At 36.7% G+C, this 16,893-nt stretch overlaps 1 protein-coding gene across 1 annotated transcript; it reads right to left on the bottom strand.

Moving 5' to 3' along the window:
- Positions 1-970: 970 nt before the first annotated feature.
- On the bottom strand, positions 971-12,289 carry LOC140748477 (uncharacterized). The gene is made up of 10 exons (XM_073081290.1): positions 12,149-12,289; positions 10,398-10,472; positions 9,856-9,902; positions 9,105-9,223; positions 8,126-8,232; positions 6,846-6,967; positions 5,714-5,769; positions 4,533-4,725; positions 2,549-2,591; positions 971-1,140 (listed from the first exon to the last, which is right to left on the bottom strand). Exons 2-10 carry the CDS (start codon positions 10,465-10,467, stop codon positions 1,001-1,003), a joined length of 897 nt encoding a protein of 298 aa, XP_072937391.1. The 5' UTR covers positions 10,468-10,472; positions 12,149-12,289; the 3' UTR covers positions 971-1,000.
- Positions 12,290-16,893: the final 4,604 nt, after the last annotated feature.

Genomic DNA, 16,893 nt, shown 5'->3' with positions numbered 1-16,893 from the left:
GCGTGGGATTTGAACTTCGGACCCCACGATCGAGAGGCCGAGTTTCTTAACCACTAGGCTATCACTGCTTATTATTACCACATACATCCTATCATTTCATACATACTTTTCCTTTCATGCATACACACGTTCGAGCGTAAACCCGCGTGACAAGAAAAACATCCTTATGAATTTTAATTTGAACACGATTAATATACATGATTTTGAGAATACCAACATTTTAAGTGGAAGAACCCTATTTGGAATATTACAAAGAATTTAAGGTGGTAGAACCGTCTGTGGTTCGTCTCCGGCGGCACCACCGCCACACCTATTTCTGTTATAACACAGTTTAGCGCTGCTGTGTTCCGGTTTGAAGGGTGTGGTAATGGAGACATACTTTTCCGAGGCGTTGTAGCTTAGTCCTCAGGGGTAGCGGCGCATCTGTGGCCGGCCTCAGGTAGGAATATCTAATCCTATCTGGGGTTGATTACGGATGTCCATGTGCGGCAGTAGCCACTTACCATCAGGTGGACTGCATGCTCGTCTGCTACTACTATATTATAAAAGAAAATGTTAAAAACATTCAATTTTTTCATTCTGGCAGTGTTATTTATGCATGTTTTTATTATACAATACAACATTTCACTATTGGTCTTTTAACCCTATTTATCTAGATAGAAAGATATTTTGGAAATTCCACCCCTAAGGGGGTTGAAATTTTGTTTGAAGTATTGAAGAAAACACTATGAATTTTGTATTTGGCTTTCTACATAGAAACAATACAATATCTATTTTGCCTTCATTGGAAAATTAAATTTTTGGGGAAGCAGAGCCCTAGTATAGTCCGCGTAAAACTAGTCCGCTCTGAATATAGAAATGAATCGCGTCGCCATAGCAAATTGTGTGAGTACACCTGATGCAACAACTTCAGAGCGGACTAGCAGTTTGGCGCTAACTATAATAGGGTACCGTTTTACCAATTTTAATACGGAATCCTAAAAAGAGATAAGCCGTCGTTCTAGCAAGCTGTAGCGCCGTGTTCCTCCTCAATGTGTTGTTTGAAGCTGTCCCTCGACCCGGACTCGAACCCGCACGCTCCGCACACGAGCACGTCGGCCGCTTCCACCTCGGCGCTGTCTAGATACACTTTGGCTGAAAAAAATAATTTAAGAAATCCTTTAAAAAAAACACATTTAAATAAGACTTTAAAACTGATACTTATTTTTTTTATAACATCGGAGTAGCAGACGAGCATGCAGTCCACCTGATGGTAAGTGGCTACTGCCGCCCATGGACAAATGTAATCAACCCCAGATAGGATAAGATATTCGTACCTGAAGACAGCCACAGGTGCACGGCTACCCTGAGGATTAAGCTGGAACGCCTCGGAAAAGTATGTCTCCCTTACGACACCAAATGAAGTAAATTGAATTACTATAAAAACAAAAAATTAACTGTTTAAATATAGCCTATGTTACTCTCACGATTCAAACGGAAAACAAATTATTACTTGCTTAAACGGTGACTTAAAATATCGTGAGGAAACCATACCCTAGGAGTTCTTAAGTAAAAGTTTTCAAAGATGTCTATCAATCCGCATGTGGCGAGCGTGATGAACTATGACCTAAACCAGGGGTCGGCAACCATTTTTTTTTTTGTTTACGAGGGGGAAACCTTCAAAAGGTACCCGACGACATGGAAGGACGCCGGGTTATGTGGGATTTTTACCGCACTAAAACCCCCCCGGTGGCCGTCCTCAACGCTTGTTGGAGAACTCCGGGATCTCCGGTGGAACACAACCGGAGTCCTCCGAGCGCGATGCCCCAATCGGGCTCTGCCCTGGGGGAGCAGTTTACGCTCCTCCCACACACCTAGTGTTTACAACGGTATGCGGCCACACACACCGCCGTCCTTCCCGGGGTCGCGTGCTGGACGGTTCGAGTTCCCACTCTTGCCGTCCGCAACCCCGGAATCCCCCTTTTAGTCGCCTCTTACGACAGGCAGGGGATACCGTAGCCCTATTCTAGTTCCGAGACTACAGGGACAAGGGGTAGGCAACCTGCGGCTCTTTAGTTCCATGCGCAAATATGATTTAATTTATTAAAAAAAAAATTGTTCGTTCAAGTTACATTGTATAGTAAACTTTAAATTTTCTATTTTTAATAGCTATGCAGAGACATGGCATTGTTTATCATTGAAATTTGTTGCTCAATTGTTTTTTTTTTAAGTACAAGTTACTGTTGTAAGAAAATGTTAAATTGTTTTAATTTTTTACTGAAATAAAAAGTGATTATTTAATAATGTCATATGCATAATATCTATTTTTTTTTGTTTGTTAAAAAAATCTTTATTTATGCAAGTACTATTTATTGTTGGAGAGAAAAAAATTTGTGACTCTTTAAAAACTTTCAAATTTTGTAAATTGTAATTGTTGGCTCTTCGGATTGAAAAGGTTGCCGACCCCTGACGAGAACCATGCCATTTTGATTTTCAACGATTTTTATCAATGAGTAGTAATAATCAATAAATAATCACGATAATGACAATATTTTTTAAATATACTCACTTGTAACTGCTTCAATATGATTATCTTGTACATGTTTCATTAGCTGAAAAGAAAATTATATTTTTGTTTATTATAACATTCATATAATCATTACACAAAATATATGTATAGTGATGTAACATGAGTTAAGTCCCCTAAATCTAAAAGCTTGGGGGTTCAAATTGAGTTTCAAAGCTCTTTGTATATAAAATAAACGTTTTATAATACGGAAGACCTAATTTTTACACAAACCCTTTGCCTTCGGCAAACGAATCTGATTTTATGATTTTGTGTGTGTATTTGTATGTTTGTCAGTTTCTCCCTGTGCCTGTCTCTAATGTATCTATCTAATCTAATATAGACATATCTCTTTGTAAGAATACAGACACAAACAACAGGCACCGTTCTGTTTCTCTCTTTGTGTATTTTTTACTATCTCTGTGTCTCTCCCTCTGTATGTGTGCCCTTTTATCCTTTCTTCCTCATAACATATTTCCTTCTTATGTTTCCCTTCTTACCTACGCCATTGACACGGGATCTTTCTGCTATGTATTTATGTATATACTTTCTTACTGTATGTGTACACCCTACCTTCTTACGATCTCATATTTCTTTAACTCTATCCCAAAGGTAGTGTGGAACAAACGCTTTCTTTTTTTTTTTAAACATACGCTTTCTACACTCACAGCGCCACACTAGGATTCCCTGTGTCGTGGATGCCATGGACACACACATAGACAAATACACAAACACTCAGACCCAGAAACAGAAATCTAAATTCATAATTTAGATATCTGTCTGGCCGGGGATCGAACCCGGGACCCTTTGCGCGTCAGACCGGTACGGTGACCGCTCCGCCACGCGGGTCGTCAAGTGTATTAATGTGTGTGTACCTGTGTGTGTGTGTGTGTCAGTGTGTCTTTGTAGTATATGTGTCTGTGTATGTCTTTGCAATGTGTCTTTTATGTGTATGTCTGTCTGTGTTAGTGTGTGTGTCAGTGTATGTGTGTGTGTGTGTGTGTCAGTGTGTGTGTGTGAGTACCTGCGAGTGCGTGGCGGCTCTAAAGGGGCATCTAGCGCACTGCAGCGCCGCGGCGGCGGGCCGGGCTCGCCTACGAGCCATACCACCGTGGTACAACGCCTGTAACACATAACACAACATCGTTGTAGCCCGTAACCATAGATAAGTGTAGATATCTCACCGCCTAGTAACTGAAGGAAGCCATTATTTAATGACTTAAACGGCTGACAAATGTGTCAGTAATTTAATGGCCGACGTGGTGTAATTTACGCGGAATAATGCCGACATGCGCAGTAGTTAAGACACGAAATCTATGAAAAAGTGCGGAGAAATACCGTTTCATTCGTAAACGATCTAAAAACTACATTTTTTATATATTTCTCAAACACGAATAGATAGATAGATGACACTGTCAATTTCAATTGTCAAACCTGATTACATTTTCTTGTTAGGACTGAATAACCTTCGATCACTAATAAGAACTAGTAGCGACAAAAGAACGGTGCGACGAAAAGAGCACCCAAATAAACATTTGGGTGCACAAACCTGTCAAAGTGATAGCTTATGACAGCTAGCTTATGTCGTAAAAATTTATTGCTTTTGGTAAGCAGTTTTTAACACCTTTAAATAATAGTGATAAGGTTGATTTTGCATTAATTTTAGATTCTGTCGCTTAGAATTTTATAAACACGTTTGACGCCACTTTTGAAGTTCATTTTTGTATGGGATTGCGTATCTAGTTCTTATTTGTGATCGAAGCCTGTAACACATAAATCACAAAATTATTAATTAATTAATATATGTATTATATACCTTGTGCTCGGTGAGCTCCTTCACAGCGTTGCACTTGAACCGGCACAGCTTACAGCAGTACAGGAACAGCTTGAAGCAGCAGACCCAGAGCGGACTCAGAGACCCACTCACACACACACACACACGTCTGTTACTCTTATATTATATATAAAAAAAATGTGTATTATATACCTTATGTTCGGTGAGTTCCTTAACAGCGTTGCACTTGAACCGGCACAGCTTACAACAATACAGGAATAGTTTGAAGCTAGGCGAGGCGAGCAGCTCGTGTGTTGGGGGTAGTTCGCCCTTGCGCCGCTTGGAGTGCTGCGGCGACTTCGCCCGGGACTGAACCCGGATCTTCGACTGAGCCGCCAACAGCGCTCTGTGGGTTGGGAAGCGGATCATTAGTATTTTTTTTTAAGGTGGCAGACCTAAAAACTAAAAAATGGTGATAGTCTAGGGGTTCAGAAACTCGGGTTTCTAATCGAAAGGTCCGGGGTTCAAATCTTCTGGTTTTTCAAAGTTATGTGCGTATTACAAATTAATTATCAATTACTTAAACGGTGAAGGAAAACATCATGAAGAATCCTGCATACCTGAGAAATCTAAAAAAGAATATTAAAAGTATGTGAAGTCTACCAATACGCACTTGGCCAGCGCGGTGGACTATGGCCTAATCCTTCTCATTCTGAGAGACCCGTGCCCAGCAGTGGGACAGTAAAGGGTTGATGATGATGATGAGACTTAAAAACAGAGGGCTGAAATTCAATATTTTGGATAACATTGAAGTAGCTAATGAGCATGCAATCCACCTGATGATAAGTGGCTACTGCCCCACATGGACATCTATAATCAACCTCCGATATCATTAGATTCGTACCAGAAATTGCCTACAACGATGCAACCCCAAGACTAATCTGGAACACCTCAGAAAAGTATGTCTTCCTTTTTCTTATAATATAAGAGTAGCAGACGAGCATGCAGTCCACCTGATGGTAAGTGGCTACTGCCGCCCATGGACAACTGTAATCAACCCCAGATAGGATTAGATATTCCTACCTGAGGTCGGCCACAGATGCGCCGCTACACCTGAGGACTAAGCTGGAACGCCTCGGAAAAGTATGTCTCCCTTACCACACCCTTCAAACCGGAACACAGCAGTGCCTAACACTGCTGTTATTAGGCCGAGAAATAGGTTACACATCACATTATAACAGCAGCGCCTAACACTGCTGTTGTAACAGAAATAGGTGTGGCGGTGGTGCCGCCGGAGTCGAACCACAACGTGGTAGAACACCTTCAAAAAACCTTTTATTCTACCACTTTGCACCTAACTAAGAGACTTGTTTTTAAATAAAATAAATCCTTACCTAGCCTTTTGTAATGCTTTGGTCCTCTCCAATATCTCGATCGGTGTAATTTGTTTCTGAAAATAAAAAAAGTATGGTATGGTGAAAAACATTGTTTTTTTTAAATTGAAATGGCAAAATGAGCATTTAGTTTACCCGACGCCCATGAATATCGTAAATCAATCCCAGATAGGATTAGTGTCCTATCTGAGATCCATCACAATTACTGTTGCTGACCATAAGGACTAAGTTAGAACGTCCAGCATAAGTGTCTCTACCATATCACTCTTCAAACCAGAACACATCAGCACTACACTACTGTTATAATACAAATAGGTGTGACAGTGGTGCCATACTCATCTAAACATTCCAACTTTGTCCTCAGGGCTAGCAACGCATCTATAGACAATCTCAAGTGGACCTCTTACCTTATCCGGGGTTGATTACAGATGTGCACGGGCGGCAGTAGCCACTTACCATCAGATGGACTCCATGCTTTTGCTACTTATATAATGTAAAAAATCCTTTGACTACCTTTAGACGACCCGCGTGGCGGAGCGGTCACCATATCAGTCTGACGCGCAAAGGGTTCCGGGTTCGATCCCCGGCCAGACAGACATCTGAATGATGAATTTGAATATCTGTTCTGGGTCTGGGTGTCTGTGTGCGTCTTTGTGTGTAATGGCACCCACATCACAGGGAATCCTAATGTGGGTCTGTAGTGTACCTCCGGTAGGAATATCTAATCCTATCTGAGGTTGATTACAGATGTCCATGGGCGACAGTAGCAACTTACCATTAGGTGGAAGCATGCTCGTCTGCTACACCTATATTTTAAGAAAAAAAAAAACAATGTGAGCCGTCACGGGACGCCTGGCAGATGTGAAACATCGACATTATTTTGTAAATGTAATATGCAGAAAAGAACATATTGTGATAGGAACTAAATATGTCATAATGATAAAATAAAATATTACGATTTTTGCGCATGGCGACGCGTCGCCACACCGTACACACTACTGCATATAGACTGTATATATATACCATCGTATAGCGTGGCGACGCCACGGCATGCGTCGCCACGCCAGAAATCGGTTTTACGTGCGGCTATAGATGTTTCACATCAAAAAGTACCTTGTCTTTGTCTACATACCTTGGGTTCAACTCTCTTCGGTGGAAGCTCCACCACCTGTCTCTCCTGAGTGGTGGACGGTAGAAACACCAAGGGCTCGCCCTGATCACCCTCAACCATCACGTACTCTTGGGTTTCTTGCTCTGAAAACAATCGACATTAATGTAAAGCCCGCACCACATTCTCGCGAGAACGCGAGAAGAGCACGAGAATGTGATACCCATACGAATCGGTTTTTTCTCGCGTTCGCACGAGATTCTCGCGAGAATGTGGAGCGGGCTTAACACTTGAACAACAATGTTAACTTTTTTTTTTATTTTTTATTTTAATTTTTGTGTTTGTTTGTTTCCTTTTTTTCAATGTATATTTTGATTTTCATCTTTGTATATATTTAGTTTTAAAATTGTACTGTGTGCCGCAATTGTCTTGAATAAATGATATAATTATTATTATTAAATTAATTTTGAAGGTTACACACCGCTTAACCTATTCCTGCCTAATAACAACAGTGTAACGCTGCTGTGTTCTGGTTTGAAGGGTGTGGTAAGGGAGACAGACTTTTCCGAGGCGTTCCAGCTTAGTCCTCAGGGGTAGCGGCGCATCTGTGGCCGATCTCAAGTAGGAATATCTAATCCTATCTGGGGTTGATTACAGATGTCCATGGGCGGCAGTAGCCACTTACCATCAGGTGGACTGCATGCTCATTTGATACTTCTATATTATAAAAATATTTTTTTTAATTATCTAAATTAACAAAATAACATACATAAGATGTGTGTGTTTATGTATACATGTTCACTTTGTACATGTGTTTTACTTTTAAGGAAATTCATCAACCCATTACTGTCCCACTGCTGGGCACGGGTCTCCTCTCAGAATGAGAAGGATTAGGCCATAGTCCACCGCGCTGGACAAGTGCGTATTGGTAGACTTTGACATACCTTTGAGATTTTTTTTTATAAATCTCAGGTATGCAGGTTTCCTCACGATGTTTTCCTTCACCGTTTAAGCAAGTGATAATTAATTTGTAATACGCACATAACTTTGCCATAACGCTAGAGAATGAGATTCAAACCTCGGATCCCTAGATAGAGGTCAAATTTCAACCACTAACATAACTAATGACCTCTTTGCTAAAGGAGATGAGCATTTTTCTATATTTTTCTTAATTTTTGGCGGTCATTAGTTGGTCATTCGCCACACCTATGAGCTCTTTGCTAAAGAAGATCAGCATTTTTCTGTATTTTTCTAAATTTTCGCGACTTGGTCTTTCACACTTGAAAAAATCAACAGCAACTCACCATCACCATCTTCATTGGACAGCACGCAGGTGACCGTCGCGTCACTCTCGCCGCAGTCAACATCACTATTACTGACCAATCTGAACGACTCCTCACCGTCTTCACCCCTGGGGATTTGAAATTATTTATACTATATCGTCGAGATTTTAGGTAATATACATAATACCAAGTTGGTATTATTCTCACTAATATAATAAATGCAAATGTTAGACTGTTCGTTACACTTTCACGCCTTTTTTTTTTTATAATATAAGGGTAGCAGACGAGCATGCAGTCCACCTGATGGTAAGTGGCTACTGCCGCCCATGGACATCTGTAATCAACCCCAGATAGGATTAGATATTCCTACCTGAGGTCGGCCACAGATGCGCCGCTACCCCTGAGGACTAAGCTGGAACGCCTCGGAACAGTCTGTCTCCCTTACCACACCCTTCAAACCGGAACCCAGCAGCGCCTAACACTGTGTTATTAGGTAGAAATAGGTGTGGCGGTGGTGCCGCCGGAGTCGAACCACAAAGGGTTCTACCACCTTTACTACATAACCAATTATTATGAACACATGTTTAACAGTTCAGCAAAGGACATAAGGTAGTTTTTATATATGGTAGAGGGGGAGAGCGACAGATAAAAATCTCTGGCCACGAAAGCCGCCTGTAGAAACTCGTTGTATAAAACATATAATTGCTGTGAAATTGAAGAATTTATTCAACAATTTTGAATTAAAAGCTATCTTATAGGGACTTATAAAGACACTTTGTGATTCAAGTCTGACGGCACCAACGTCACACCTATGTCTGCCTTATCATAGCAATGTAGCAATGTTGTTTCCTTGAAATTGTAGTAAAGATTACACTATGAGGTGTTTCAACTCAGTCTTCAGGGCAATGCATCTGTGGCCCACTTTAAGTTGATAAAAATCCATAAGCAACAGCAAAATCCTTCTAATAATAGTTTCTTAAACCACAATAGTATAACATACCTGACCAAAGTGAAGTTGAGTAGGTCAACCACCATATTCTTGCCAGATTCAGTGTCTAGCACCTGCATATACTTATGTTCTTCATTACCATTCGAACTCTCATCCGATATTTCCAGTTGCTGTAAAATAGAAAAAAAATATATCATTTGTGTATAGAACTTGTATCACAAAGGAGGTAACCACTGTCACATCTTTTTATAGTGCAAAGCAGATCTTGAATTTCGGTGGAAGTATATGAAAGTTAAAGGTGGTAGAACTCTTTGTGGTTCGACTCCGGCGGCACCACCGCCACACCTATTTCTGCCTAATAACAGCAGTGTTAGGCGCTGCTGTGTTCCGGTTTGAAGGGTGTGGTAAGGGAGACAAACTTTTCCGAGGCGTTCCAGCTTAGTCCTCAGGGGTAGCGGCGCACCTGTGGCTGACCTCAGGTAGGAATATCTAATCCTATCTGGGGTTGATTACAGATGTCCATGGGCGGCAGTAGCCACTTACCATCAGGTGGACTGCATGCTCGTCTGCTACTCTCATATTATAAAAAAAAAAAAAAAAAAAAAAAAAATACATAAGACAACAGACTCATTTAAGTGTAGACTATATATTCATGTGATACTTCAATCTTGTCGTGTTGTGTAATTTTTGTGAAAAATATGCTAAAAAAGTATATTTGTTTAATAAGTATACATATAAGTATACGTTTTTTAAACAGATTTCTTTTTATTAGAAAAAATTTGGATTCAAAATGAACACTCACCTTGCCATCCTTGCTATAGTGTGCCACCTCTACTATCTCAAGTTTACCTGAAATTAGTAAAAATGATCAATAACATATAACATAGAATTTAAAACAATAATTATTATATTTATTCTCGAAAAGCAATCCTTGATAAGTGACATTGAGTAACATTTATAGGTAAATTATTTGACATGCAGAAAATTTTACTTATAGAAAATAATATAAATTCACATATATCACATATTGGATTGAAAATGATTATCAGTTATTATTTTAACAGAACTTTGAAAGGTGTAGTGAGACACACACTTATCCAATACAATCTAACTTAGTCCTCTGGGCTATCAATGCACTTATGGCTGATCTCAGTTAGGACTCTAAGGTTATCTGGGGTTGATTACAGATGCCCACGGGTGGCAGTAGCCATACTACTTCTATGTTATGAAAAAAAAGTCAAATTTGATTTTTGCTACTTTCATTTATCATATTTAAATCAAATAATTCAAAATATATATCTATTGAAGTTATTTTTTTTTAATTTATATTGGACATTATCTTACCATCTTTGAACTCCGCAGTTAACAGCTGCTGGCTGCTCGAGGGCTCACCAACCTGCTCCTCATCAGACATGGCTCCTGCAATACCAATTAAGACTTTTGTTAAAAAATTTTTGGGATAATTTTTGGGATTAAAGAGTTGTGTTTACAAAATGATAGTTTCGAGAAAAACTCATTTATATTAAGGATTACTATCTAATCTAGCATAAATACTGCATTTTTGGTTACAATCAACGCAACTTAATTTAAAAAAAACATTTTTTTTCCTCCTATCAGTCTTCTGATACCATTTCTGCAAAAAACTGTATTAAGCGAAAATGGTTATTACTGTTTTTTTGAAGATGGTTGAATAGTATTAGTATGTGTTCATTACTCTGTTTTGTTCTGTATATATTTTCTTTGGTCCGGAAATCAGTTAATTAATGTATTTATATGACTTGAAATTGTATACTAATTATTATTTTTTGATTATTTACTAATAATGTTTGGCCAGATGTGATCTTAATAACAATCATCTTCAATCTTAATAACATCTTAAAATATTCAACAATTTAACAATGCTATTTAATTGTGAACCCTATGTTAGAGACCAATAAGCAATAAATAAACCCTTATGGTTTAACTCCGGAGGCATCACCACCACACATATTTCTGCCTTATAAAGAAAGAAAGAAAGAAAGAAAGAAAGAAGAAAGAAAGAAAACAGTTTATTCGGCAAAAAAATATACAATGAACACAAATAGAAAATTGCATACAAAAAAAATATTGTAATTATTTTTAACCGAAAAGGTCTCCACTCAGTTTTAATGTTTCAGATAAGCTTAGTCATCTGAAACGCTGGTATTCTGTGGAGCCTGTAAAACACTGTGTGTTGCGCGCACTGCGTATCAGTCGCGCGCGAGTGATACGTGTATGCATATGCGTATGTGTGTGTGTGAGTGTGAACATATGTGTGGCAGAATGAGTGTGAATATGAATGAAACAGTCGAAGGCAAGGCAAAGATAAGTGTTAGGTGTGTTTTGGCTTGAAGGGTAGGCAAGGCATATACATTCCAACTTGGTTCCCTGGTAGCAATGTATCTGTGACTGACCAAAGACAGGTCTCTAATCCTATTTGAAGTTAATTATGGTCCATGGGTGGCAGTGATCCCTTACCAAGTAAATGGTCATTTACTACCACCATATAAAAATGCAATGATCACTAAAATTGAGTTACATATATTGAATTTCGGAGGTACACTACTGGATGTAGGGCTCCAAATAGGGCCAAAAATTAGAAAATAGCAACAGTTAAAATCGATCGCATTCTAAGAACTTTTTATAAGTCATAAAGTAAATAAACACACGATTTTATAATCAATTGAAACATTATTTTTTTACTTAAGGACGTTTGTCTACTTGCAACTAAAGAATTTACTTTAAAACTTACGCTTACGGTAGGAATAGTATAACTTTATCAATACTGTTGTGATTTTATTTATACACTACTATTTATTCACAATATGCGCAGTTGCGTCTTTTTCTGTACCGCGCATGATAACACCTTTTCTCCATTTTAACCAAATTTAAGTTCATATTATTATGTTAAATCATTTGATTTTTGTATTTAAAATGTATTTACTATTTAATACAATGTAATATCGTAAAAGTTGTCAGTTGAAATCAATTTATTGCAACACCATATAGTCGGTGTTTCTAGTTTCTATAGGTCATTTCTTAATAATTTTATTATTATTGCAACAATTGTAACTCACTTCAATGGCAACAATACACGATTATATTTATTGCACAATAACACAGCCCGAACCGACACTAAACTGCTGAATTAGATAAATAACGGAGCAAAACCGAATTCTTCGATTCTACAATATACGAAGCAATACCGCCATCTTACATTTTAAGCGCATTTATGTTTTTCCAAGTGTAGCAAAACTGAAAAGGGCAATGATTACAGTCATTATGCCAAAGTTACCATGTACAAAAAGGGGCGTTGATAAAAAAAGATTTCTTATTATACACACATAGAAGTTAAGTTTTAACAACTAAAACATTGTTGCAAGTTAAATTTAATTTTAATTTTCAACCAAGGTAATTACTACACAAAAAATAATTTATCTCATCTACATATCTATATATTTAAGTGCCACAAATGATTAAAAACAGTAGTAGAGTTGTTTTTTTTGTACATGTTAATCTTATTTGCGTAGGAAGAGACAAAACAAATTCCTAAATCAGCGTAATGTAGCCGTACCGTAATGTATATTTACTAACTCTACCAAGAGTACTCGGTAATATCTATTCGTCTCTTTTTTATGTATGGAGTTGCTCTGTACAAGAAATGTAGAGTAGGTCTAAGAAAGACGCAAATGAATAAACTTTGCGCATGTTTACTGCGCTGTGCGTCACGTCGCCTACTTCATCGCTTCAAGAATTTACACGTAGGATTATGCTATCTCTTTTCCTCTTACGGAAACGCCGTAAGAACTGTCAAAAAATGTTATTTATAATTTATTCTTTTTTACGCACAATTTATGTAATAAATACTGGCTGAAAAAATACGATATACTTTTACTAACATTTCCCGCCACTTTTGATAAAGGAACTCGTTGTACTTTACGAGAAATTTGCGTTTGAAAATGGAATTCTGAATCGCGCTATGAAAGTTTTTTACTATGGCGGTATATAAGGAAATTTCGTTTCGTTAGCTATCGGGAGGTCCGTGGCTACTGCGGAGGCCGGTGCTGGCAGGAAGCCGGTCTAGTTTCCTGCCATCAATACGTTGAAGCGCGAAGCAAATTACCTAAATGGTCAATAATGTCTAATATGTCAAGAAAATGAAAATGATAAAGAGAGACTACGGTCTCACCCTTACGCTAGTAGCCGTCTTGACTTCCTTTTGCCTTTTTTAAGAATAAAAAAATAAAAATGGGATAAATAAATTAAACTATTGTCAATTGAAATACTTTTTTATTATAATTTAAATCCTATTTTTTTATTTATTCTATTTTATGAATAAAATAAAAAATATTTTCATTTCAATTTATTTATCGTATGATACTAAGCCTTGTAAAATACAACTATTTTATGAGTTATTAATTTTTATTAATTGATTAGTGAATAAAGCGAGAATATCAAGTTTTGCTTTTATTCTAGTAATCCTCGTCATATGCATGAACACAAGTGAAATTAAATAGTTGTCGGCAAAATGTGAATCGTAACAGCGTATCAAATTGCGCTCTACTTAATCCGATAGTAGAGAATAATACTAATCCCAAGAGAAAACAAAACAATGTAAATAAAACAAACTTGAGAATCAATTTGTCTTAATGAAGAATACTATTATGTGATGTTAAAATAATCAAAGATTTTAGAAATAGCGAACGAAAATGCAGCTCTCCTATTGTTACTGCCGTGTGGACTTCTATAAACAATTTGTTATTTTTAAAGCGATTTTTTTATATGTAGAGACAGTTTCTCACTTACATTAAAATTTCACTATATGAGATGTATAAGCTTTCTTATTAGTAGTATTAGAGTTGAACTCTACCATGGAAAAGTATTTAAAGGCCATAATTTTGTTATGTATAGTTTAATTTAAAATGTATTTAGATCATAATTTAAGTTTAGGTGCATTATGTAAGATATTTTTTTATTTAAATTAAAAGTTGTGAGAGAAAACTCTACCTACTTTAAAATATAGATACTGGTGTTTTTATGATGATAGAGTAAGGATTTATTATTAAGTATTTGCCAAATAATATGAAATTCTAGATTTGACTGTTTCATACATAAAAATACATTACTTACGAAAACATTGACATTGTAATGGGTATACGTATTTTTGTAGAGCAATGATAGAGTGGTTAAAACTCTGTTTCTCGATCGAGGAGTTCGAGGTTCAAATCCCAGGTACCCCTGATTTTTTAAAGTTAAATGATTTTTAGAAATTAATTATCACTCGCTTCAACAGTGAAGGAAAAATCGTGAGGAAACCTGCATACCTGAGAAATGTTAAAAAAAACAGTTTTCAAATGTATGTGAAGTATATCAATTCGCACTTGGCCAGCGCGGTGGACTATGGCCTAATCCTTCTCATTCTGAGAGGAGACCCGTGCCCAGCAGTGGGACAGTAATGGGTTGAAGACGACGACGTATATACGCCATAGATTAGTAAAGATATTTCGCCGCCTTGAAATTGAATGAAGCCACAAACGGCTTATTAGTTAGTTCTTTTTTTGATTTCTTGACAAATAAAAACATTTTTAGAGAAAATTTACGAATAAATAACTAATACTGCGTAATTTACGTAATAAATAAATTAGTATTTCAATATTTTAGGGACATTTTAGCACGGAGACGTGGCAAAACTTTTTTACGCAACTATTTCAATTCTCAAAACTGGGTACATTTTCTTGTTAGGAGTGAGTAATCTTTACTAATCTATGATATACGCATATTCACGCATGCATATTTATAAATTTAAAACATGCTCAAAATATTCTTCAAGCTTTTTATAATAAAATATTTTATTGCATGTATATTTTTATTGAATATGTTATAATAAGTATAAAAAAATGGAAATTGATAAGGTAGAGTTTGACTTTAAATTCTACAACTTTTTCAATTGAAACGACTTCAAAATATTTAAACTAAATAATCATAAATTGAAAAAAGCGTCCTTTGACACTGCACTTCTTTGTTCTAACATAGGAGTATTCAAAAAGTGCTCTGTAAAGAACCTATTTTGAATTAAAAAAAATATTTGATTTGATTTGTAGACACACTGATCTTTTGTTGTATAATGTACCTTAATCACTATTTCAATTTAATTAAATGTAAAAAAATGATTTATTATCTCTTCAGTTCGTCTGCGGCAGTCCCAACGCCACCTATTGCTTTATAGCAGCAATGTAGAGTTGTGTTCTGGTTGAAATGGCGTGGTAGACTGACTGTAAATATTTTGTACAGAAAATTATAACACCTATCATACTTGTACTAGAATAAATATTTTAAGAGTAAGTATACATATTTATTGTATTAGCGTATCGTAAAGTCCCATTTAAGTTATTATATTTAGAGGAAAACATTTTTGTATGACGATAATAATTATTAAGATTAATATAAAACCTTAAAAATGTCCGTAACTGGCACTTAACAAAAACTATATCTGAAAAAAATTAAAGAGTAGGCCGAAAATAACAATAATAATAATTTAATTATTAAAAAGTAAACTTTTGTCAATTTGAAATAAGAATTGACATGGCAAAAGGAAGTCAAAGTAGCTACCAGGTGATTGTGAGAAGAATTCTCGATATTTCGTTTTTCAGAACTGTTTATTTTATTATTCATTTCCATTGTTAAACCCATACATGACGACATAGAGGCGACATATTCAGATGGTGGGGGCTTAGGCCGGCCCCCCACCACGACCGGTTCCCCTGGTAGCATGGGACCTCCCGTTTGTATTGAATCAGCGTTTCTATATATACGAAGATAGTAAAAAACTTTAATACCGTGTTTCAGCTTCTGTGCTCTGATTGGTCGGTTCGTGTGACGCTAATGACGCCAGCATGACGCTGTATGACGGCCGGGCGTAAAGACTTAAGTGTAGTTTGGTCATTTTTGCGTTCTTACTTTTATTGTACGGAACTCTTACACTTAGATATCTTTTTTATTTATTTATCGAATAAATACAGTTAGAATGTATTTTCCTTTTTGTAGTAAAGTAAAAATACTTTGTCTAAGGATAAAGAGTTTTCTTATAGATATGTTTCATTTGTTTGTGTAGAACTTACAAAATTTATAAATAGATTCTAAAAAATATATTTATTAGAAAGATATTATAGGAGAATTAATAAAAACAAAAAAGGAGACATGAAAATCTCCTTTAATCTTCTTGTAGAACCATTTTGCCTAAGCGTTTAATATTATTATAATTCTTCAAAGAATTCATGTCAATTTATTCATTTGATATTAAATAGTCACTATTATCTTATTATTATCTAATTAACAATACAGACAGTGTTTTAAATTAATAATCAAAACATAATTATGTTTATTTATTGTTAAAAATGAATCTAAAATCGACTCTACATTTGAAACATTAATAATGGCACCTAAATAGTATTATGTATTTATATACATGTTCTGTAGAATTCTAGCCAGATATTTTATGAGTTGAAGGTGGTAGAACCCTTTGTGGTTCGACTCCGGCGGCACCACCGCCACACCTATTTCTACCTAATAACCGCAGTGTTAGGCGCTGCTGTTTTCCGGTTTGAAGGGTGTGGTAAGGGAGACATACTTTTCCGAGGCGTTCCAGCTTAGTCCTCAGGGGTAGCGGCGCATCTGTGGCCGACCTCAGGTAGGAATATCTAATCCTATCTGGGGTTGATTACAAATGTCCATGGGCGGCAGTAGCCACTTACCATCAGGTGGACTGCATGCTCGTCTGCTACTCCTATATTATAAAAAAAAAGAGAGTATCATTATGACCAAC

This window comes from Epargyreus clarus, unplaced genomic scaffold (assembly GCF_041222505.1).
Source record: "Epargyreus clarus isolate Ecla_fem2 unplaced genomic scaffold, WU_Ecla_fem_2.2 ptg000016l, whole genome shotgun sequence".
In the NCBI taxonomy this organism is placed as follows: domain Eukaryota; kingdom Metazoa; phylum Arthropoda; class Insecta; order Lepidoptera; family Hesperiidae; genus Epargyreus; species Epargyreus clarus.
The sequence above is the reverse complement of the archived record's forward strand: the minus strand, read 5'-3'. Positions and strand labels throughout refer to the sequence as shown.

Bases quoted from the DNA above. Each gene is read 5' to 3' on its own strand.
- LOC140748477 (XM_073081290.1), bottom strand. From the start codon at position 10,467: ATGTCTGATGAGGAGCAGGTTGGTGAGCCCTCGAGCAGCCAGCAGCTG. The intron at 6,968-8,125 runs GTGAGTTGCTGT...GATTGTTTTCAG, and splicing joins GTCCAATGAAGATGGTGATG to AGCAAGAAACCCAAGAGTAC. The intron at 5,770-6,845 runs GTATGTAGACAA...TTTTATTTTCAG, and splicing joins CGAAGAGAGTTGAACCCAAG to AAACAAATTACACCGATCGA.